Raw genomic sequence first — 22,760 nt, 5'->3', positions numbered from 1 at the left:
GCTATTTTACTTCATGAGTTGCCTACCTATATAGCCAGGCATATTTTTGTGGCCAAAACAACAACAGTACTTGAAAAATATAGTTATTCCATCATTGCTGTTAAAAACACAAGACTAGAAAGCAAATATGCTAACTCCGAGGGCTAACAAATTTCTGTAATTGATCATCAGATACGGTTCTGCAGTTCCTGACAGCAAAATTTTAAAACTGCGTATAGAATGTAGTAACTTCTCTGTCCTTTGCAAATGTCATACATATAGCAGTAAGGAAAATTTTGTACCCAGGAAATCCTTAGATATATTCAGTACTTTTTACAAAAGTGTCAAGTAGTCACTTAGGCCTTGGCGGTTCCACCTTGAGTATTTCCCCTTAACATATCTGGTTTTAATCCCCTGTTATAGTGGCATTATGAATCAACTCATAGTTTTAAATTCTAATGCTGTTTTTTGTTTGTTTTTTTCTTAGATCAAACTTTTCTCACCTCACACCTATAGTTTTGGAGGGTTTTTGTTTTTTTGGTTTTTTGTTTTGTTTTTTTAACAGTTCTTGAATTGGGATGCTTTTAAATATTAAATGGAGTGGAGAAGAAGATAGGAAATGAGAGCTCTTCTGGTAGCTTTTAACATCAAACAGCTGAGCATACAATTATTAGTAAAGAAATTGTCTTAAAATGCATTTCAAGGACACTACCGTTCAACCTCATACATACTATGGGTAATTACTTTGGTATCTTCAAAAAAATAAATAAAAACTTTCATTTTTAATGTGCCAAGGACTTATCTTAAAATTAGATGCACAAACTTCTGTTTGACATGTTAACTTCTAACATTTATCATTTGCAGTTTGATAAATTCTCAGATTTTTTACAATAGCCTCAAGAAATTGCATTCAAAAGTATGAATATGCTTAAAAGTAGTTAGGTTCTTTTTTGTTCTGAAGAGTCTCTTTCTGAAAACTTACTAGAAACTATGTTTAAAAGTAATTTATTAAATTGTGGAAATTAATGTACATAACTGAGTACATAATCAATATTTATGAAAACATTTTCCTGGGTCCAGATAATACAAAGTAGGATATGCAAGTCATTGAAAAAACTTACTTTAAGTTGAGAAACAGGCAAGGATTGTATGTTCTATATGTAATATAAATTTGTTGACCATAGTCTAAATACATGTTTTAATATAAAATTTTATTGTTTATTAATATACTCAATTTTTACCTCATTTATATAAGTTTTTCAACTTCGAAATACTTTTAGAAAATGGTGCTATATTTTACTTTTTAAATTTTTCTTGGTACTGATAGAATTTTTTATGAAAACATTTTGTGTTACAGATCATTAGTTATAACTTCTTTTTTTACTTAATAACTAATCTCCTTTGGGTGGTTTGTAAAATAGAATCTTCTATAAATTCTACCTTATTATCTCTAAAGAAATGTTATGTTTGAATAAATACAGTTGTATTTGGTTCACTTGGGAAATTAAGTTAGTAAAAACAATTGGGCAATTATAATCTTAAGTAGATTCTTTTAAGCATTAGAATTCCTTGCTATCATATGATATATTAAAGCAAAGGTTGTCCCTCTTCCAACTACATATTTATATTGAGATCTGGTTTCCTTCATATCTTTCAAACAATGTATCAGAAATAGATTGAAGGATAACTGACATTAAAGATTTGCAAAAATTAGGGCACCTGGGTGGCTCAGTTGGTTAAGCGACTGCCTTCGGCTCAGGTCATGATCCTGGAGTCCCGGGATCAAGTCCTGCATCGGGCTCCCTGCTTAGCAGGGAGTCTGCTTCTCCCTCTCCCGCTCCCCCCTCTTGTGCTCTCTCCCTCTCATTCTCTCTCTCAAATAAATAAATAAAATCTTTAAAAAAAAGATTTTCAAAAATTAAATCATTGCTTCTCTTCTGAATAAATTTGGCAAAATATTGTTTTTTTAATAAAAATATTTCTGTTAACATGTAGTGGGTTTTTTCCACAAAATAATTTTTTTACATCCTCTGTTTTAATTTTAAATATGGCATATACTGATAGATGTAACTGACTAAGACAAGAATTGTTTGGCACCCTTTATAATTTTTTAGATTATAAAGAAGTCCCATAGGATTTTTGATAATTCTGTGTTAGAAAATGGAAATAAAAGATAAAATTTGTTTTTCTCAACTGAATTAAAATGTTTTCTTCAAGGTTTTACAAAATAATGCGAAGTACCAAGTAGTACCCAAAAAGCTGACCATAGGCAAACGCCTAGCTCAATGCCTACATCCAGCATTACCAGGTGGAGTTCATCGAAAGGCACTTGAAACATATGAAATTATCTTCAAAATCATTGGACCTAAGAGACTTGCCAAAGATCTTTTTTTATACAGGTAAGAATTATTTTATTATGTGTAAATAAAAAAACATTTTTAACTGTTTTATGTTTTGTGCAGTAAAAGCTAAAATATTGAAAACTCCTTAATGGAAGTTTTTAGACATCAGTGTCAAATATTTCTGTAGTTAAGTGCCTCAGAAAAATTTAGGCTATTCCTTAATGTAAGATTTTTTTCTTCTATGTCATTTATGAAAAGTTTTTGTTTAAAATTGTTGAGACTACACTACTTTCTGCCTTTTTAAACTTGAGGACTACACTGAGAAAAAATAAGATACTTTTATCTCTCAGCAGCTTTCAATGTAGTTGACCGTTCTTTACCTGAAATAGTCTTTTTCTATTGGCTTATATTCTGCAGTTTACTTTCTCAGTCTTTATATGGACATATGGAATTTCTTAAAGCCTGCTTAGTCTTATGTTTTCACTTTATATTCCTTTGTTGGGTGAGCTTATCCACACCTGTGGTTTATCCTTTAAGTGCTGACTCCCAACTTTTTATCACCAGTGTTGGCTTCTGCTTTAAACTTCTGGCTTACTTGTCATCTCTGTGTGGTTCTATAAAAGCAACTGAAGCTCACCCTCTTCCAACCTAACCTCATTTTCTATAAACCCAGCCTTCTGCAAGTGCACTAAAGTTCAGTAAATGGCACCATTTTCCATCCATTTATACAAGCCTGAAATCCAAGGGTTACACTTAGTATCTTGTTTTCTTTGCCCATATTATTCTTCCTCCCATGAACAGTCTTCACCAAGAGTTTTGTTTCATAGTGGTGAAGAACAGAAGTTTAAGAATCAAAATGGTTTGTCTTTACCATTACCAGCTCTGTGATCTTGGATCATTTTCTTCACCTCTCTGTGCGTATTCTCATTTGCAAAATGAGAATAAGATTACCAGTTTCACGGGATGTTAATAGAATTAAAAATGTAAAGACGTATGAAGTACTTAGAACAATGCAGCATATGAGAAGTACTCAATAAATGTTAGCTATTGTTCTGATAGATGTTCCAGTACATCTACTTTCCATCCTCACTGGCAGCATCTGCTCTAATGTCACTGGCCTCCTAACACACACATAATATTGTTCTTATCCTTTTATACCCTTTCCTCTACACAGTACCAGAGTAAACTTTTTAATACATTAAATGTCATTCTCCTGCTAAAAACCTCCATTGACTTCTTCCTGTTACTTAAAAGTAAAATTCAAAGTCCTTACTATGGCTTCTAAAGTTTTATATACTTTGGCCCTGCCTGTCTCAATTACGTCCAACTCCTACCACTTTCCACCCAGTTTACTCCATTCTGTGACACAGGTCTCTTTGTTTACTCTTCCTCATTTTTTTGTTTCTTTCCTTCACCCTGTAATGCTCTAATCCAGGTCTCTGATTAAATATCAAATCCTCGGGGCGCCTGGGTGGCTCAGTCGTTAAGCATCTGCCTTCGGCTCAGGTCATGATCCCAGGGTCCTGGGATGGAGCCCCGCATCGGGCTCCTGGCTCGGCGGGGAGTCTGCTTCTCCCTACCCCCCACCCCCCCCCCCCGGCTGTGTTCCCTCTCTTGCGTGCATTCTCTCTCTCTCTCTCTCTCTCTCTCTCTCTCTCTCTCTCTCTCTCTCTCTCTCTCTCTCTGTCATAAATAAAATAAATATCATCCTCAGAGAAGACTTGCCTAGTTACCCTATCTGTAAGAGCCCTTCCTCTACATCTTTGTCATTAGTACCCTGTAGTTTTACTGTGATGTATTTAGAGGGAGGTATCTTTTTATTTATCCTGGTTGGGATTCATTGGGATTTTTAAATCTGTGAATCAGTAACTTTCATCAATTCTGAATCTCTTCAGATTGCCTTTACTCCATCTATTCTCTCTCCCCGTTTTAGAACTATGCATAAGCATGTGTTAGATCTTCTCATCTGGCTTCCACATCTCTTATCCTCTCTTCCTTGTTCTCAAACCTCTTCTCTGTCTTTGTTGCATTCTGGGTGATTTCCTCTTACCTAGCTTCCAGATTACTAATTCTCTCTCTCTCTCTTCATATATATGTGAAATTTTTTCTCATCCTTATTGAGGTGTAGTTGGCATACAACATTGGATAAGTTTAAGGTGTACAACATATTTGATATATGTATATAGTGTGAAATGATTACCATAAGTTTAGTCAACACATCCATCATAACCTCAGTTATGATTTTTTTCTTACAATGAGAACTTTCAAGGTCTACTCTCTCAGCAACTTTCAAAGACAGTGTTATTAACTGTAGTCACCATCCTGTACCTTATATCCCCAGAACTTATCTTCTAACTGAGTTTGTACCTTTGCCCACCTCCACCCACTTCTCCTCCCCACCCACCCCAGGCAACCACCATTCCCTTCTGTTTTTATGCATTTGGTTTTCTTAGTTTCCATATTTAAGTGAGATCATATAATATTTGTTTTTCTCTGACTTATTTATTTCACTTAGCATAATGCCCTCGAGGTCCGTCCAGATTGTCACAAATAGCAAGTTTCTTTTATTAATGACCAATTAACACTCCAGAGTGTGTGTGTGTGTGTGTGTGTGTGTGTGTACATCTGCACAAGCACGTGTGACAGTTTATCTGTTCATCTGTCCATGGATAGAAGTTATTTCCATGTCTTGGCTATTGTATATAATGCTGCAGTAAACATGCAGTGCAGATACCTCTTCATTGTCATGATTTCATTTCCTTTAGATATATATCCAGAAGTGAGATTTCTGGATCATATTGTAGTTCTATTTTTAATTTTTTGAAGAACCTCCATATTTTCCATAATTACTGTACCAGTTTGCGTTCCATCCAACAGCATACAAGGGTTCTCTTCACATCCCTGCCAGCATTTTGTCATCTCTTATCCTTTTGATAATAGCCTTTCTAACAGTTAAGAGGTGATACCCCATTGTGTTTTTGATATGCATTTCCCTGGTGATTAATGATGTTGAGCACCTTTTCGTGTACTTATTGGCCATTCTAGTATCTTCTTTGGAAAAGTGTTCAGGTCCTTTGCCTGTTTTTTAATTGGATTATTTGAGGCTTTTTGGTATTAAGTCACGTGAGTCCCTTAAATTAATTTTGGATATTTACTTTTTATCAGATCTGTGGTTTGCAAATTTTCTCTCATTCCATAGATTACCTTTTCATTTTATTGATCATCTTTTACTGTGCAGTAGCTTTTTAGTTGGATATAGTCCCAGTTGTTTATTTTTGCTTTTGTTGCTTGTGCTTTATCAAAAAAAATCAATGCCAAGACCAATGTCAGGGAGCTTTTCCCCTATGTTTCCTTCTAAGAGTTTTATGGTTTCTGGCCTTATATTTAAATCTCTACTCCATTTCAAGTTAACTTTTGTGTGTGGCATATGGTAGGGGTCTAATTTCATTCTTTTGCATATGCATATCCACTTTCCCTCTTTCACTCTTGATGTTGGTACCTCAGACCTTATTTTTTTCCTTTGATCAACCTTGTCATGGGTTTATCAGTTTTGTTAGTCTTTTTAAAAACAAAGTTTTAGTGGCACTATGGTGGCTTAGTCAGTTAAACAACCCCCTCTTGATTTTGACTCAAGTCATGATGTCAGGGTCATGGAATGGAGCCCCATGTCTGGCTCCATGCTCAGTGCAGTCTGCTTGTTTCTCTCTCCCCCCTGCCATCTCTCTCTCTCTCAAATAAATAAAATCTTTGAAAATAGATAAAAATAAAAACCAACTTGGGACACCTGGGTGGCTCAGTTGGTTAAGCATTGAATTCTTGATTTTGGTTTAGGTCATGATCTCAGGGTCCTGTGATTGAGCCCCACATCAGGTTCCCTGCTCAGTGGGGAGTCTGCTTCTCTCTCCCTATCTCTCTCCCCTCCCCTCTCTCTCTGCCCCTCCCCTTGCTCATGCTGTCTCTCTAAAATGAATCAATCTTTTTTTTTTTTTAAGATTTTATTTATTTGAGAGAGAGTGAGCAAGAGTGAGAGATCACAAACAGTGGGAGCAACAGAGGGAGCGGGAGAATCAGGCTCCCCACTGAGCAGGGAGCCCCACGCAGGGTTTGATCCCAGGACCCTGGGATCATGACCTGAGCCAAAGGCAGATGCTTTAACCAACTGAGCCACCCAGTCAACCCTAAAATAAATAAATCTTTAAAAAAATAAAAACAACCTTTTAGCTTTCCTGGTCTGCTTTACTGTGCATATATGTTTTATCTTTAAATTCTGCATCAGTGTCTTAAAAAACACTATTTAAACTCATTAACAGGCTATTTTTAATAGTAATAAATACTGCATTTCAAAGAACAGCACTTAGAAAAACCACAAATTTCTGAATCAGTGTTGCATGTAATTTTCTAATAACTTTCCTTTCTTTTTTTTAAATCTTTTATTTAAATTCAATTTAATTAGCATATAGTGTATTATTAGTTTCAGAGGTAGTAGATTTTCTTTTTTTAATGCAAGACTTCTATAACTCATGCTTGCTACTTTTTCAACTCATTAATTACACAAATTTTACCTTACGAAACTGTTGGCTAGTTGGCTTAGTTGGTAGAGCATGCAACTCTTGATCTCATGGTTGTAAGTTCGAGCCCCATGTTGGGTATAGAGATTACTTTAAAAATAAAATCTCAAAAAGAGAAAGAAGTTACAGGAGGAAAAAAAAAGGAAAATGGATGAAGCAGGACCCTGGGAAAAGCTGGCATTGGGCCCTGGCACTTATGGGGGAAGGTAGCTTTGAGGAGGCTTCACCTGTAAATTTAGATCAGACTACCTAAAATTGGAGGCAGAAAAGTGGGAAACTGAGGGAGTTCTCTCGATGACCTCTATTTACTATATAAACTAGGAGCAAGAGATTCTTAATGTATTTGCTAAGCACTTCAGCACAAGAGGACTTGATGCTAGGACGTTAGGATACAGAAACAAAAAAATAGTCACGGTACCTTGCTTTCTGATATTTACAGAACTACCTATTAGAATTAATAAGTACAGAATTACGTACTTGAATAAGTGTTGGGTACTATGGGAACACAAAATAGGGAGCCTAACCTAGTCTAATTAGAGGACAGGTTCCTCCAGGAAATGGCTTAGGCTAATTTCTGAAAGTCTAGGAGTCACCAGACAACAAAAAGTATGTAAGTAAAGGAGCAGGAATTGAACCTGTCAGAGCATCATGTAGAAAGGTCTGGACACCAAAAAGAGCATGGAAGGTTCTAAAACAAACCTGAAAGGAATTCTTCAGTATAGCTGGAGCAGAAGGTTCAAGAGCAAAATTGGTGAGCTTTATGTGGTCTGTACAGAGGTATGTAGTAGCAAAATGTCAAAAAATGGTAAAAGCTACATTAAACTAGATTGTATCTGAAAGGCAACAGGAAACCAGTGAAAGGTTTTACTGAGAACAGGTGCTTCGGGTCAATACTAAAGCAGTACCTGGTTAAGTCAGGGTGATTGAGCTCTATATAATGTTTGTGTCTTCTAAGGAAAAGTCTGGTAGTGATGGAGATAATTTACAATATTAAAAATATCTAGAAGAATGACTTGGAGAGAAAACTTGGTGATTGATGACAAGTTAGAGGCAATTTTTTTAAGAGTCAAAGATCACTCCTAAATTTATAGCTTTTTGGTCAACCAGATGGATGGTGATGCCATATTTTGAAATTGTGAAATTTGAAGACTTTGTGAAATAACCACTGGGTTTATGAGTATGAAGCTTAGGTGAGAGACCTGAGTTGATTAAATGGATGTAGAAGTCATCAATATAAAGGATATCATTTTGAGTTGATCAGTAGAAGTTATTTCATCAAAATTTGAATCAAGATTTATATATATATGTAGGTACATATGAATTAACATTTTGTAGTTAAAGTGCTCCCCACCCCCTTTTGTTTCTATTTTTTTAATAGTTCTGGGTTATTTCCTCTTCTTGCGAATGCTGCCATGTCTGTGAAACCAACATTGCTAAGTTTGTATGAGATCTATTACCTGCCTTTGGGTAAAACACTGAAACCTGGTCTTCAAGGATTGCTAACTGGTATTCTGCCTGGCTTAGAAGAAGGATCGGAGTACTATGAGAGGTAAGGTGGTAATGTTATTGGTGCAGCTAAGTAAGCAAAGTCATAGATTTGTCAGTAAGCATCCTTGGATTAATAATGTTTTAACCTCACAAAAATTATTCTAGACGCTTCAGTATATGACCTGAAAGTTTCTATAACAAAAAAAATATTTTAGTATATGTAGTTTGTGTATTGCACTGAAAATATAGGTACGTAGTAAGAGCACAGACTTGGGAGGTAGATGGACTGGGTTCAAATCCTGGCTCAACAGACACTGGACAGCTTAGGAAAGCTTTTTCAGCATTTCAGAACTTTATTCAGTTTCTTCATCTATAAAACAAATGTAATACTCTATTCTGTTACTGTAATAATGAAATCACTTAGCCTAGTCCCTAGCACATATAAGTCACTCAAAAAACTGCAACCCATAATTTAAAATAATAATATATAGGACCTTAAATTAATAAAAGGGAAATTGGACCATGTGCCAACAGTTTTTAAATTACTAGTGGTGGAAAAGAGCCTAACACCAACTACAGTGCTATTTCACTAGCTGTAACATGATGCTCTTGATATTTTAACTTTTTAAAGAAAATGAATTAATCTGTTTTGGAGCCTATAATTACTTCTTAGGAAGTTTATAGCTATAGACAATGCATGATGGCCTTAACTATCTTTAGTAGCTTGTTACTGATATTCTTACCACAAAGGAAATTGTGAGTTAAGGTAGCAAAAACAGAAAATGTCAAGCTTAAGTTGAGTACACTTAATGATTTAAATTTAAATAATTTATTCTGATGCATTGGCCAGCTACTCTATTGTGGTTCATATGTTCCTATAATGGAGTAAGAATCTAATCCTGAAAATACTGGATTACCTTCCTAAACTACTGGAGAAAATATAATTTCTGTCTAAAAACTTTTCTTTTGTTAACTTTTTTACTTGCTTAGAATTTTAGAAACATACGACGTAATTTCATTTAGTGTATAACTGAGTTGTGTTTCTAATGTTATATTAATTCTAAGGGAAACACTTTATAAGTCTGCTAGTCACAATTAAAAATTTAACATAATAATGATTTTTATGAGTGGTATGCCTATGATTTATCTCATTACGTGTCTTAGTCCGTTTGAGCTGCTGTAACAAAATACCACAGTTTGGGTAGCTTATAAACAACTAAATTGTCACACTTCTAAAGGCTGGAAGTCCAGTATCAGTATCAACAAGGTTATGTTCTGGTGAGGGCCCTCTTCCTGGTTCATAACTGAAGCCTCCTCCCTGTGTCCTTACACAGTGGAAAGGACTATGGAGTTTCTGTGGGATTTCTTTCATAAGAACACTAATCTCATTCATGAGAGTTCCACCCTCATGACTTAAGCACCTCCCAAAGGCTCTGCCTCTCTTGATGTCATCGTTTTGGGGGGATAGGGTTTTAACATGACTTTTGAGGAGACACAAACATTCAGACCATAGCATTATGTTTTAGCAGTTATTCCACACAAATTCTAATAAAGGGATTTATAAACATGTTCTTTTAATCCATAGCTCTATTAAGGCCAGAAGGGAGTATAGAGTTAGGTTAAATCACATAGCAAGTAAACAGTAGAACGCATCATCAGATTCTTTTAATTCTGACTCTACTGTACTACAATGTAATAAATTTTTAGGTATTATGTTATTCTATGCTTGAAACAAATCAAATGTAATTTATTTTTAAATGTAGTCCTTAATAAAGCAATAATGCATCTTTGATTTTGTTATAGGTCTGGTTCATTAAAGTTTTATGAATTACAGGATGTGAGGGCAATCTGGCTGTGACATCTGTCACCGGTGCATTGATCACTAGGGTTGAATCAGCTGACCTGGCTGACTAGACAGGTGGCCGCTTCTTCCTTCACTGTTCCATGTGTGTCCCTCCTGAAGCTGTGTGCTTGATCAAAGTGGACAACCTTCCACAATAGAGGGGGACCATTCTCCGGTCAAGGCTATATGAGTAGCTGTGCTCCCCTGCTAGAATCTCCAACAAACTTTCAAAGTTATTGTGAATTACATAATATGATTTCAAAGAGAAGGAAACATTTGGAAAACGTCCTTTAAGAATTCATGGGGTGGGGAAGGAGGGGCACCTGGGTAGCTCATTTGGTTAAGCGACCGACTCGTGATTTCAGCTCACGTCTTGATCTCAGGATTGTGAGTTCAAGCCCCACATTGAGCTCCATGCTGGGTGTGGAGTCTACTTAAGGGAGGGGTGCACCTGGGTGGCTTAGTCGGTTAAGCACGTGGCTCAGCTCAGGTCTTGATCTCAGGGTCATGAGGTCAAGCCCCATGTTGGGTTCCACAATGGGTGTAGAGCCTCCTTTAAAAAAAAAAAAAGGAATTTCATAGAAATACAACAGAAAATATATTCTGCTGTAGGATTACTAGTAACTAAGATGTATAGGACTGGGGGTGTTTTGTTGTTATCTTCATTTTACAGATGAGGACACGGAACTGAAGAAAGATTAAGTGACTTTTACAAATTACACAGCTAGTAAATGGGGGAGCCATGGCTGAAATCTAGTCCTCTGAACAATACAGTTCTAGTCTATCACACTTGTCTCCAGGGCAAAGCATGGAATAACAGTGGGAATGCTTTCATACATTCTGGAGGAGAAGAATTTCTTTTTAATGTGAAACTAAATGCCTGTTTTCTTAAGCCCCTTTGTTTTGTATCTCAGAACAAATACCTTGTTGGAAAAGGTTGCTGCTGCCGTGGACCAGTCAGCCTTCTACAGTGCCCTCTGGGGTAGTCTCCTCACCAGTCCTGCTGTACGGTTACCGGGAATCACATATGTTCTCGCCCATTTGAACAGGAAGCTTTCCATGGAAGATCAACTTTATATAATTGGCAGTGATATTGAGCTAATGGTACGTCTATGTATGGTTGCTCACATAACATACTTCTTCCGAGCCAGGCACACTATTCCAGACAGATAGAATTGTGCCACGAACAGAGTTCCTGTTTTCATGGAGCTCACATTTTTCATCAAGGAAACTTAAAGACCAAATTAGTCACTAAGTATTGTTTTTAAAAGCTTCAAAAAATTTTTTTCATGGGGAAGGAATTGTAGGTTATATGTTATCTCCAGCTGTTACTCAAGCAAATAAATGGTCTTTATTACTGTCTTTATAACTGATCAGACCACTATTAACATAGCCACATCAATTATGTCATTCCAAAGGGGACCTTCTCCTCAGTCATAGCTTTCATTATAGGAATGATGGATTTTCGACAAAGTGACAGCCAGATTCTGTATGGAATTTGTACAAGAAGATATAGTACCAAAGGAGATGGTGAAAGATAGTACCCAAAAAATCACATTGATTGCTTATACTTTTTAATTTCTAGATTAAGAACAGAGGGAAACCTTATATCTCTGTAGAGTGCTATACTGTGAAAATTAGCAAGGAGTAAAAAACCTTCAATGGTCACTATGAAAAGTTTTTTTTTTTTTAAATTATGGTTAATCATCCTACACTTTTTTCCCATATGATTATGGAATGACTTGAGATTTTTATGCAGGTTTTTGGTTACATTTATTAAACTATAATTAATGTACACTGAAAATAACATCTTGCGTGTACAGTAGTATGAATTTTGACAAATGCCTACAGTCGTGTAACCAATACTGTAGTAAAAATAAAGACTATTTCCATCACTCCAAAAAGTTCTTCTGGGCCCCTTTGTAGTTCTCTCTCTTCCCCTGTACTCCCAGGCCCTATGAACACTGGTCTGATTTCTGTTGCTATAGTTGTACTTTTTCCAGAATATTATATAAATGGAATCATACAATATCATCCATTAAGTCTGGTTTCTTCCGCTTTGTAGAACACACTGGAGATTCATCCATGTGTTTGCACATATCAGTGATCTGTTCTTTTACATTGCTATGTAGTATATTGTGTGAATGTACTGCGATTTGTTTATTCATTCACCAGTTAATGTTTGTTTCTGGTTTGGGCAATAATGAATAAAGTTGCTGTGAACAGTTGCATACAGTTATTTGTGGAGACATATGTTTTTATTTCTTGGGAAAGTACCTAGGAATGGGATTCCTGGTTCATATGGTAAAGGTATGTTTACCTTTTTTTAAATAACAGCTTAATTGAGATACAATTCACATACCATAATAATTACCCTTTGGAATTGTATAGTTCAGTGGTTTTTAGTATATTTGCAAAGTTGTGCAGTTATTACTATCTAATTTTTAGAACATCTTCATCACCTCAAAAAGAAACCCCATAGTCATTAATCACACCACCTTTTTCCCCTCACTCTTGCCTCTGGCAACCACTGATCTTTCTGTTCCTATATATTTGCCTATTCTGAACATTTCATACAAATGCAGTTATACAATATATAGCCTTTTATGAATGATTTCTTTCACTTGTCAATATTTTTAATATCCAGGTTGAAGCTGGTATCAATACTTCATTCCTTTTTATGGTTGAATAATAGTGCATTGTATGGATAATACCACATTTTATTTATCTGTCCATCACATAATTTTTTTTGGCGGTTATGAATAATGCTCTGAATATGTGTAAGTTTTTGTGTGAACATAGGTTTTCATTTCATTTAGTAGTGGAATTGCTGGGGTCAAATGTACGTCTGGGTTTAACTTTTTAAGGAACTGGCAAACTGTTTTCCAAGTGACTGCACCAATATACATTTGCACCAGCAGCATATGAGGGTTCCCATTTCTCCACATCCTTTTTAACACTTCTCGTTGTCTTTTTATAATAGACACCTTAGCAGGTGTAAAATATTTCACTGTGGTTTTGATTTGCATTTCCCTAATGACTAATGACACTGAAAATATTTTCTTGTGGTTATTGTCATTTTTATATCTTCTTTGGAGAAATGTCTCTTCAAGTTCTGTTTTATCTTTTGTCATTTGTGCTTTTGGTATTAGATATTATCTAAGAAATTGTATCTAATCCAAGATCACAAACAGTTATTCCTATATCTTCTTTTAGTGTATGTTTAAGTTTATAAGAAACCACCAAACTATTTTCCAAAATGACTATACCATTTTTATGCAGATTTTAAAATGTTATATTTCCTTTTAATAACTTAATGGAAATTTTAAGCAAGTCACTTTCTTATTTCTTTAAAAAACAAATGACATAATTGGAAAGCTATTTGTAACACATCACAAAGGACTACCCTCCATATTATTCAAAGAGTTACTATAAATAAATAGGCAAATATTAAGTAGAAAAACAGATTTGAACAGATAATCTAAAGGAAATAAAAATAACTCAGACATATGAAAAGATGCTCAACATTACTTATGATAGAAATAAAAAACTACACCAGGATACCAATTTCATATATCAGATTGGCAAAAATGGAAACACACACACACACACACACACACGGGGAAACATGGAAAAACAAATTGTCACACAAAGCTGGTGGGAATATAAATATATATAACCTTAATGGAATGCATTGCATTATTTATATTGCAAATGCGTATACCCCAAGGTCCAGCAGTTCTATTTTAAGGGATTTATCCTACGTGGGTACTTGTACATCTGTATATTGTAGCATTATTTACAATAGTAAATATTTACAAACAGCATAAATATCTATCATTAGAAGCCTATTAAAAAATTAGGATTCATCTATGAAATAGAGTCTTTAGCCATGAAAAAATAATGAAGCTTTGTATGTAGTGTTAAGGAAAGATCTCCAAAATCTATTATTAAAAGAAAAAGGCAAAATTTGTGATATATGCATGTATGTTTTTATTTACTTATATTTGTAGGAAATATTCACTAGTTATACTGGTTGCATGCAAAAAGGAAATTGAGTGGTTGGGAGACAAATATGGGAGAGAACTTTTTGCTGTATATACTCTATTGTGTGCCTTAATTTTTTTAAAACCATCATGATACATTTACCTATTCAAAATAATGTAAATACATTTAATCAGTGATAAGAAACTGAGAAAGATACTTATGTCTTTTGGAGAAAATGAAGCATTCCACTTGCATGGTAAATCTTTCCCAATGTGACAGGCAATAGATATTAAAAGCTCTCTTATTTCAGGTAGAAGCAGTAAGTACTTCAGTGCAGGACTCAAGTGTACTTGTACAGAGAAGCACATTGGACCTCATACTCTTCTGTTTTCCATTCCACATGAGTCAGGTAAAACATTAATAATGACAATATAAGGAATTCTTTGGAAAACCATAGATTCCTGATGTATAGTTATTTTTTAAGTTGGATTTAAGTTGAATTCTTTTGTTTTATGAATTGGTAAGTACAATACATGCAGGGCTTGAACTCACAACCTTGAGATCAAACCTGAGCTGAAATCAGGAGTCGGACACGTAACCAACTGAGCCACCCAGGTGCAGTGAACAAGTTCCTTTTTTAAGGAGTAGAATTTGTAGGGGCACCTGGGTGACTCAGTTGAGCATCTGCCTTCAGCTCAGGTCATGATCCCAGGGTCCTGGGATCGAGCCCTGAACTGGGCTTCCTGCTCAACAGGGAACCTGCTTCCCCCTCCCCCTCTCCTTCTCCCCCAACTCGTCTTCTCCTTCTCTCTCAAATAAAATAAATAAAATCTTTAAAAAAAAAATAGGATTTGTGGAAATTTTGAAAAAAAAGCTTATTGATTTGCATAAGAACATGGAAATTGAAATAGATTTTTCATACCTTTAAAAAAGTTCTAACCTGTAAAAAACAAGAGATAATCATTGCTAGCTCTGAGTGAGGCAGGACTCTGTGACCCAGGCCTTCTACCCAGCTGTTATCTCTGTCCTGATGTAACTTACCTTTTCTTAGTTTGGCGATTTGGTGATGTATTGGCATACATCACAGACCCTTAGGAGAGTTCGCTGTTTGAAAGCCAAATATTCAGTCACTGTGACATTCTCTAGTACTTATATTACAAATGAGAACAGTTAACAAATCATGAGTGAAGTGTTTCATTGATGGAAATGTAATCAATGTCTTCATTTTTAAAGAGGTGGTCTGAATTTTTTGAGTTCTAAACTTTGGTAAGGAGTTATGTAGAACACCATTATGTGAACATTCAGAATGGAAGAACAAAAGTAGTAAGATATGGAAAATTTCTACTTTGGAAAAAGATGTTTATTTCTAAAAAGTCATTAGCAGAAAAGACTGTTATTTTGGGTTTTTGTAAGAACTATGGTTGGTAGATAACTAATGAATTTTCATTGTCATGTTCACATTTTTCAAAATTATTCAGTTTGAAATTGAATTAATAATAATTGAAGAATTTTACACGTCATTGCCTGTAGTCCCTAAGTGGGACATAAACTGTCCCCATTTTCTGTTTTTGAGATTTTCCATCCTTAAACCAGAGGCTTTTATTCTGCCTCTGGCTTTTCACAGAAACACCTGCTGGGACATCAGTCTAGTCTAAACTTACCAGTATAGGGTTGGGCAAACAGCTTGTCAGGTAGTAATGAGTTTGACTTTTTTAAAGACTCATAAAAGAAAGCAAAGAAGAATATGCTAAAGTAATGTATATGGCTCAAAAACCTAAAATATTTATTACCTGGGTCTTTATTGAAAAAAATGTTTTGACCTTTACTCTTAAACTTTCCCATTGTTTTCTTCCCTTCCAAGCATTCAACGTTATTAGTCTTTCAGTATACTGATAGGTGACTCAGCAAGATCTGAAGGATTAAATCATGGTAGACAAATTGGGAAGAACTTAATTTGTAATCTCATTAGACCAGTGTTTCTCAACCTTTTGTTTAGCTGAATTTCCTTCAGTACTTTCTTAATGTACCACCTCTGTATTCCTACCAGACAAGATTTTCTTAAGCCTTACCTTTTATAATTTGTATTTTAAAACCAATAGCTGTATTTAATGTTTTTTTTAATACATACCCTACCCAGACCCAATTATATTTTCCCCCTATTACTCTACCAGATTTTTAGATTACGTGGGAATATGGAAAGACAAATCATCTTTGTTCCCCACTTTTCCTCTTTCCATATCTTTCATATATAATCAATTTTAAGCAAATATTGATTGTAATCATAACTTAAGAGAGCCTTCATTACATTGTCCTAAAAGTGATTGCTGTTAATAGCTTCAGCAGTTGATGGGTTCTTAGACTCTACTTATTTCATGGAAAGTTGACCCTAATCCCTAATACTTTTATCTTTAAGTTAGAGTTCTTTTCCATATTAGAAATGTGTGGTAATGTCAACAGTAATCAAGAAGTGACTTCTTACGTTCTTAAGAGTAGTTTGGGGGCAGGGCGCCTGGGTGACTCAGTCGTTAAGTGTCTGCCTTTAGCTCAGGTCATGATCCCAGAGTCCTGGGATCGAGCCCCACATCAGGCTCCCTGCCCAGTGGGAAGCCTGCTTCTCCCTCTCCCACTCCCCCTGCTTGTGTTCTCTCTCTCACTGTCTCTCTCTCTCATAAATAAATAAAAAATCTTAAAAAAAAAAAAAAAGTAGTTTAGGGGAGAGGAGGGCACATGGGTGGCTCAGTCAGTTAAGCAACCGACTCGATTTCAGCTCAGGTCATGATATCAGGGTCCTGAGATGCAGCCTGTGTCGGGCTCCACACTCAGCAGGGAGTCTGCTTCTCTTCCCCTCTCTCTGCCCTGGCCTCCCCCCAACGCACGCACTTTCTCTAAAATAAATAAATCTTTTTTTAAAAAAAAGTGTTTTTTTTTTTTTTCAAAATAAGATTGAGAGACATTAGTACTTTAAAAAAAATTTTTTTATTTTATTTATTTGAGGGGGAGAGAGGGAGAGCAAGCACATGTGCAGAGGGAAAGGGAGAGGGAGAGAAGCAGACTCCCTGCTGAGCAGGGAGCCAGACAGGGGGCTTGATCCCACAACCTGGAGACCATGACCTGAGCCAAAATCAAGAGTCTGATGCTTAACCAACTGAGCTACCCAGGCACCCCAAGACATTAGTACTTACCAAGATTTTGTGAAAATGTCTGTAATCTTCCTGTCTGATATTAGATAGAGCAGCAGTTCTCAAATGCTTTAGTTTTAGGACCCTATTACACTCCTTAAAAATATTGAGGCTCCTGGGGTGCCTGGGTGGCTCAGCCAGTGAAGCATCTGCCTTCAGCTCAGGACATGATCCCAGCATCCTGGAATCAAGCCTCACGTCCAGCTCCCCCCCTGCTTGTGTGCTCTCTCTCACTCTCTCTCTCAAATAGAATCTCGAATGAATGAATAAGTAAATAAGTAAATAATATTGAGGATCCTGAGGCACCTGGGTGGCTCAGTTGGTCCTGCTCGTGTGCTCTCTCTCACACTCTCCCTCTCAAATAAAATCTTAATGAATGAATAAATAAATAAGTAAATAATATTGAGGATCCTGGGGCACCTGGGAGGTGGTTAAAATTAAGAGGTTAGACTCTTAATTTTGGCTCAGGTCATTATCTCAAGGTCTCAAGGTCCTGGGATCAAGCCCCACTTTGGGCTCCCCACTCAGTGGGGAGTCGGCTTGAGGATTCTCTCCCTCTTCATCTGTCCCTTCCCCTGCTCATATGCTCACTTGCATGTGTGCATCTGATCACTCGCTCTCTCTGTAAAATAAATAAATCTTTAAAAAAATATATTGAGAATCCTAAAAACATTTTGCTTATGTAGTTTAGATCTGTCTATATCATATTAGAAATTAAAACAGAAATTTTTAAATATTTACTAATTCATTTAAATATAACAGATAACAGGAGCGCCTGTCGGTTGAGAGTCTGCCTTCAGCTCAGGTCATAATCTTGGGGTCCTGTGATCGAGCCCCTAATCAGACTCTCTGCTCATTGGGGAGTCTGCTTCTCCCTCTCACTCTTCCTCTGTGCTCTCCCTCCCTCTCTCTCAAATGAAAAGGTGAAATGTTAAAAATAAATAAAAATAAAGATAACAGTAACAAAGTTATGTTAGTATAGATAACTTTCTGTGAAAGTAACTTTGCAAACGCATTAGTAAAAAATGGTGAATAAAGTAGCATTGTTTTATTTTTCCGCAAATTTCTTTAATGTCTGGTCTAATAGTACAGAGCAGAATGCTCATATCTGCTTCTGTGTTCAATCTTTTGTGATTTTTTTTCTTTCAATTGAAGTATATGGGAAAAAAATCTCTCACTGATATGTAATTGGAAAAGGAAGGAGTGTTTCAGCAGTCTTTTGCTGTTGTTAAAACAGCATATTCTTCGATACTACACCAAAACTCAGTAAGCTGTAGTTTTAAAAAAATTAATTGCAATATGGAATCTAAAACCAAATCAATGAACTTTTCATATTCTGTTTCATGAAAATCTGCTGATCTGTCTTGTACTTTGAATACATCTTTTACCCAAAGTTTTGTTTGTTTGCTGGGCATGGGGTGGGGCTTGAACTCAGGACCCTGAAATTAGGAGCCGAGCTGAGGTCAAGAGTCCGTCACTCAACCAACTGAGCAACCCAGGTGCCCCCAAACACGCTTTTATAACATCATGATTGGTTATTTGGAAAATGTTAGTTTACTGAATTATGCAGATCTTCCAGGGGTTAACACAATAACAAACTATCACATTGCTTACTACTACCACCGATCTCATAGGTAGTTTTTTAGGTATTGGGAAGCTTTCAAGCCAAATACAGATTTTCTAAAATTCTAATTTTCTTGGGGTGCCTAGCTGGCTCAATTGGTAAAGTATGTGACTCTTGATCTTGGGGTTGTTATGTTCGAGCCCCATGTTGGCTGTAGAGATAACTTAAAAGTAAAATTTTTTTTTAAAGATTTTATTTATTTGACAGAGAGAGACACAGCAAGAGAGGGAACACAAGCAGGGGGAGTGGGAGAGGGAGAAGCAGACCTCCTGCTGAGCAGGGAGCCCGATGTGGGGCTCGATCCCAGGGCCCTCAGATCATGACCTGAGCCTAAGGCAGATGCTTAACGACTAAGCCACCCAGGCGCCCCTTAAAAATAAAATCTTAACAATTCTAATTTTCTCTTGGAAGCTCAAAATTTATTCTCTGTTATTATGAATATTGTTTTTCTTGAAGTGACAGTCTCCCTTTATTTTTGAGAAAATATCTGCCAGGTGTTCAAGTCTGAGTAATCATAGTTTGTATCAGTCCCTCTTTCAAGTAAAAGTGGTATTTGGTAAAAAAACAAAAACGAGTAGTACAGCTCACAATTCAAACAGTCACACAGTGATTTTCCTCAAGACATCTGTCATGTAATGTCAAAAGTGTTTTGTGTATACTCCCCATTTCATTACACAATACTAAAAGATTTGTGTGCAGGGGCTAATATTTAATAAAATAAACCTTTTTCTGCTTCATTACCAACATTCCTAAGTGAAACTAGCTTTTTTGTCTTTGTTTTTAATTTTACTGTAAATACATGACAGTAAAAAAATCCCCTGACTCCAAGGACAGTAAATGCCACTGCTGTATTGTTTCTGTTTATGCTCAGGTGCTGGCAGGTTTACCCAGTATTGCTCAATCAGAGCAAATGTCAACACATCTCAGAAGGCAGATAGCATCTTGGTATTATCAGGAATATAGTTTTTACCTTGTGGACCTCCTGAAATGTTCTTAGGAATCCCCAGGAGTTCAGGAACCACCCTTTGAGAATTGCTTAGGTTAATAAAAGGCATCTGTGCTCAGATGAGTGACATACTTTTTCAGCTATTGATGATCTGTGTTCTGTAACATCTTAAATTTCTAAGATTCCTTTAAAACAAATAAGCTGGGTGCATCCTTTTCCAGTACTGTCAAGGAGCATGGTGTAGTGAAAAGTTGACGAGTCAATGATTAAGAAGTCTGTTCTCAAAAAAAAAAATTGTTCAAATTAAAAAAAAAGGTTCTTTATTCAGGTGAGGTACTAACCAGGTATTTGAATTTGGTTAAGTACTTAGGCCCTGTGAGGTTCTGTTTTTTTATTCTAGAATGATTTTTAGACTAGTTGATATCCACGAATACCTTCGGTATTCCTCGGATTCCAAGATTCTATTCTAAAGTCATTATCTAGTAATATTTTTAAATTAATAGCAATTCAATTAACTGTCTTCCTTTTATCTTCTTTTAATGTCACCTCTTTTAGCTAAAACCAGACCACCAGGAAATCATTTTTTGAACATCTAATTAAGGCTATTAGGAAAGGCAAAGAAAGAAATGAATTTTCTCTTTAGAAGATCTGGAGTAAAATGAAAAAAAAATTAAGATGTGTTAAAGTTGGATATGGGTACAAAAGCATTTCATTATATTTTCTTTATTTTTCTATATATTTGAAATACTACAAGATAAAAATGTTTTAAAGATCAGGAAATGAAAGATTTGGAATTGATGAAGATAGTGAACTTCTAACTTAATTACCACCAGTTGACACCACTATGAATGTGAAAGACTAAAGGCATATGATTTTCTTGAATCTGTTCCATTTTGCTCCATTTTTTTTGTTTTGTGTCAGATCTTGCTAATATTGGATAGGATAAAGAACTTTAAACTGGAGATTAAAATAATTGAGTTACACAACTAAATATCTGTGCTACCTTTTCTTACTGTTTACTAATCTGTAAAATGGAAGTAATCATTCCTGTGTTTGAAAAGTCAAATGAGTCCTAGATGAAACTTACCTCCTAAGCCCTATCGTTCTGAGTATATTGCAAGGTGGGATTTTTTTAAAGAGGAAAGAAAGGAATGTGTTTTTGTATGTGATTAAGTAAAACCACATTTCTAACTTTTTCAGGCCACTCGACCAGATATGATCAGAATCTTGTCAGCAGCCCTTCACGTAGTACTGAGGAGGGATATGTCCCTGAACCGGAGACTTTATGCATGGCTTCTTGGTAGGTGTTTGATGTGTATTGTCTTAGCTGAGGAAAGACAGAGGGAAATTTGCCATACATAAGTATTATCAAGTTGTATGTATGTCCTAAATGAAGAAACTCATAGTCTGCTTAAATAGACAATAAAAATATAAGTAGTATTGTGTATTATATGAAGAAATTTCAAAATCTTAACAACAAAGGCATTTTTAACCCATAAGTCGTGTTTCCTTTGACAAGAGTATGTAGACAAGGAAAGATAAATTAATAACAATTTCCAAAACTCTGAAATCATCAAAGGAATCAGAACAGTTACTATTGTCCCACACACGGTTCCTTACCAGTCTCCCACTCAAGCAATAAGTTCTTTGTTCTTCCATACTTTCTGTGAGTGTTTGGCCTGTCTTCACAACTCCTTACGCCCAGAGTGAAAAGATACAATATAACTTATCTTGGATTTTCTGAACCTTCAGTTATTTCACTCTTCATAAGATTGAAAAAAAATACAGGATAATGCTGGAAGAATACTATGATATTCACTTAAGTTGAACTGGTTTCCCTTTATTAAACTATCTAAAATGATCTCTCTTGCTGACATTGATTGGGCTGCTAATTGGTAAGTGTTTGGTGCTGTTTTTGAGATATTTGCTGTTTTGGTATTTAGTGAACAACAGTTACGAGAATTCCATTTTAATTTATTTTGCTATTTGCTTCCATGGAGGTTTTGATAACAACGGTGCTATCATAGGACCCAGAAGCACAAGGCACAGTAATCCTGAAGAACATGCCACTTACTATTTCACTACCTTTTCAAAAGAATTGTTGGTCCAGGTAATGAGTGCTTTCACTTTATTTTTTGGTTACTCCCTGATCAGTGGAGTTACTCAACAAAGTGTAAGACAAGGTCCTGCCTTAATTGAATTAGTTCATCGTTGAAGGGGGGAGACAAGGCTCACAAATATCCTAAGAATGACTGTAACAAGCAAATGATTACAATAAAACGAATAAGTAATCTTAAGATAGATTCACTTCTTTATAAGTCCAGAGATCTTTCTCAACTTTGTTCTCATGACTTTATGAAAACATAGTTTCATCTTCTCACTGGTCTGCCCTACGAATTGGAGCTCTTCCAAAAATGAGCTAGGACCTGTGTTATTTCCTCTGAAGCCTCATGGAAATTTTGGTTGCAAGAGGAATCTAAATGTGGTAAAATTACTATTGTAATGGAAAGGTTAAAATGAGCTATAGTTTTATTTTATATTATTTTTACTTTAATTATGAGATATTCACGCTAACTCAGTAAAGGAAAATATATGGTATCTGAAGCATTTTTAAATGAGTGAGGTTATAAGAATACAGTTTTGAGTTACCAGTGGGAAGACAATTGCATAGTAACAGACACTGTCATGGTACTGTGCGTACTTTGGGGCCTGTTGATGATATTAAATAGAAACATTTTTATCTTTTAGGCAAAAAGTCAAAGTAATTCATGAATTTATGTTTCTAGATTTTCTTTAACTTTTCC

The 22,760-nt window shown here is 35.7% G+C and overlaps 1 protein-coding gene across 8 annotated transcripts in view; it reads left to right on the top strand.

Moving 5' to 3' along the window:
- The window catches only part of DOP1A (DOP1 leucine zipper like protein A), a 115,210-nt gene that overhangs the window by 42,782 nt on the left and 49,668 nt on the right, over positions 1-22,760 (top strand). For all 8 annotated transcript variants that reach the window (XR_015768339.1, XR_015768337.1, XR_015768335.1 and 5 more), the window contains exons 3-8: positions 2,197-2,378; positions 8,268-8,438; positions 11,135-11,324; positions 14,518-14,616; positions 21,157-21,256; positions 21,957-22,066. Coding sequence is in view for 3 of the 8 variants with exons in the window: in XM_028108008.2 (XP_027963809.1) it covers positions 2,197-2,378; positions 8,268-8,438; positions 11,135-11,324; positions 14,518-14,616; positions 21,157-21,256; positions 21,957-22,066 (852 nt within the window). In the remaining 5 variants the exon portion in view is untranslated. The remainder of the gene's footprint in view (positions 1-2,196; positions 2,379-8,267; positions 8,439-11,134; positions 11,325-14,517; positions 14,617-21,156; positions 21,257-21,956; positions 22,067-22,760) is intronic.

Source organism: Eumetopias jubatus, unplaced genomic scaffold, assembly GCF_037043125.1.
Source record: "Eumetopias jubatus isolate StellerSeaLion01/CBP00866 unplaced genomic scaffold, mEumJub1_p1.0 scaffold_6, whole genome shotgun sequence".
Taxonomy (NCBI): domain Eukaryota; kingdom Metazoa; phylum Chordata; class Mammalia; order Carnivora; family Otariidae; genus Eumetopias; species Eumetopias jubatus.
Note: the sequence above shows the minus strand (reverse complement) of the source record. Positions and strands in the feature narration are given on the sequence as shown.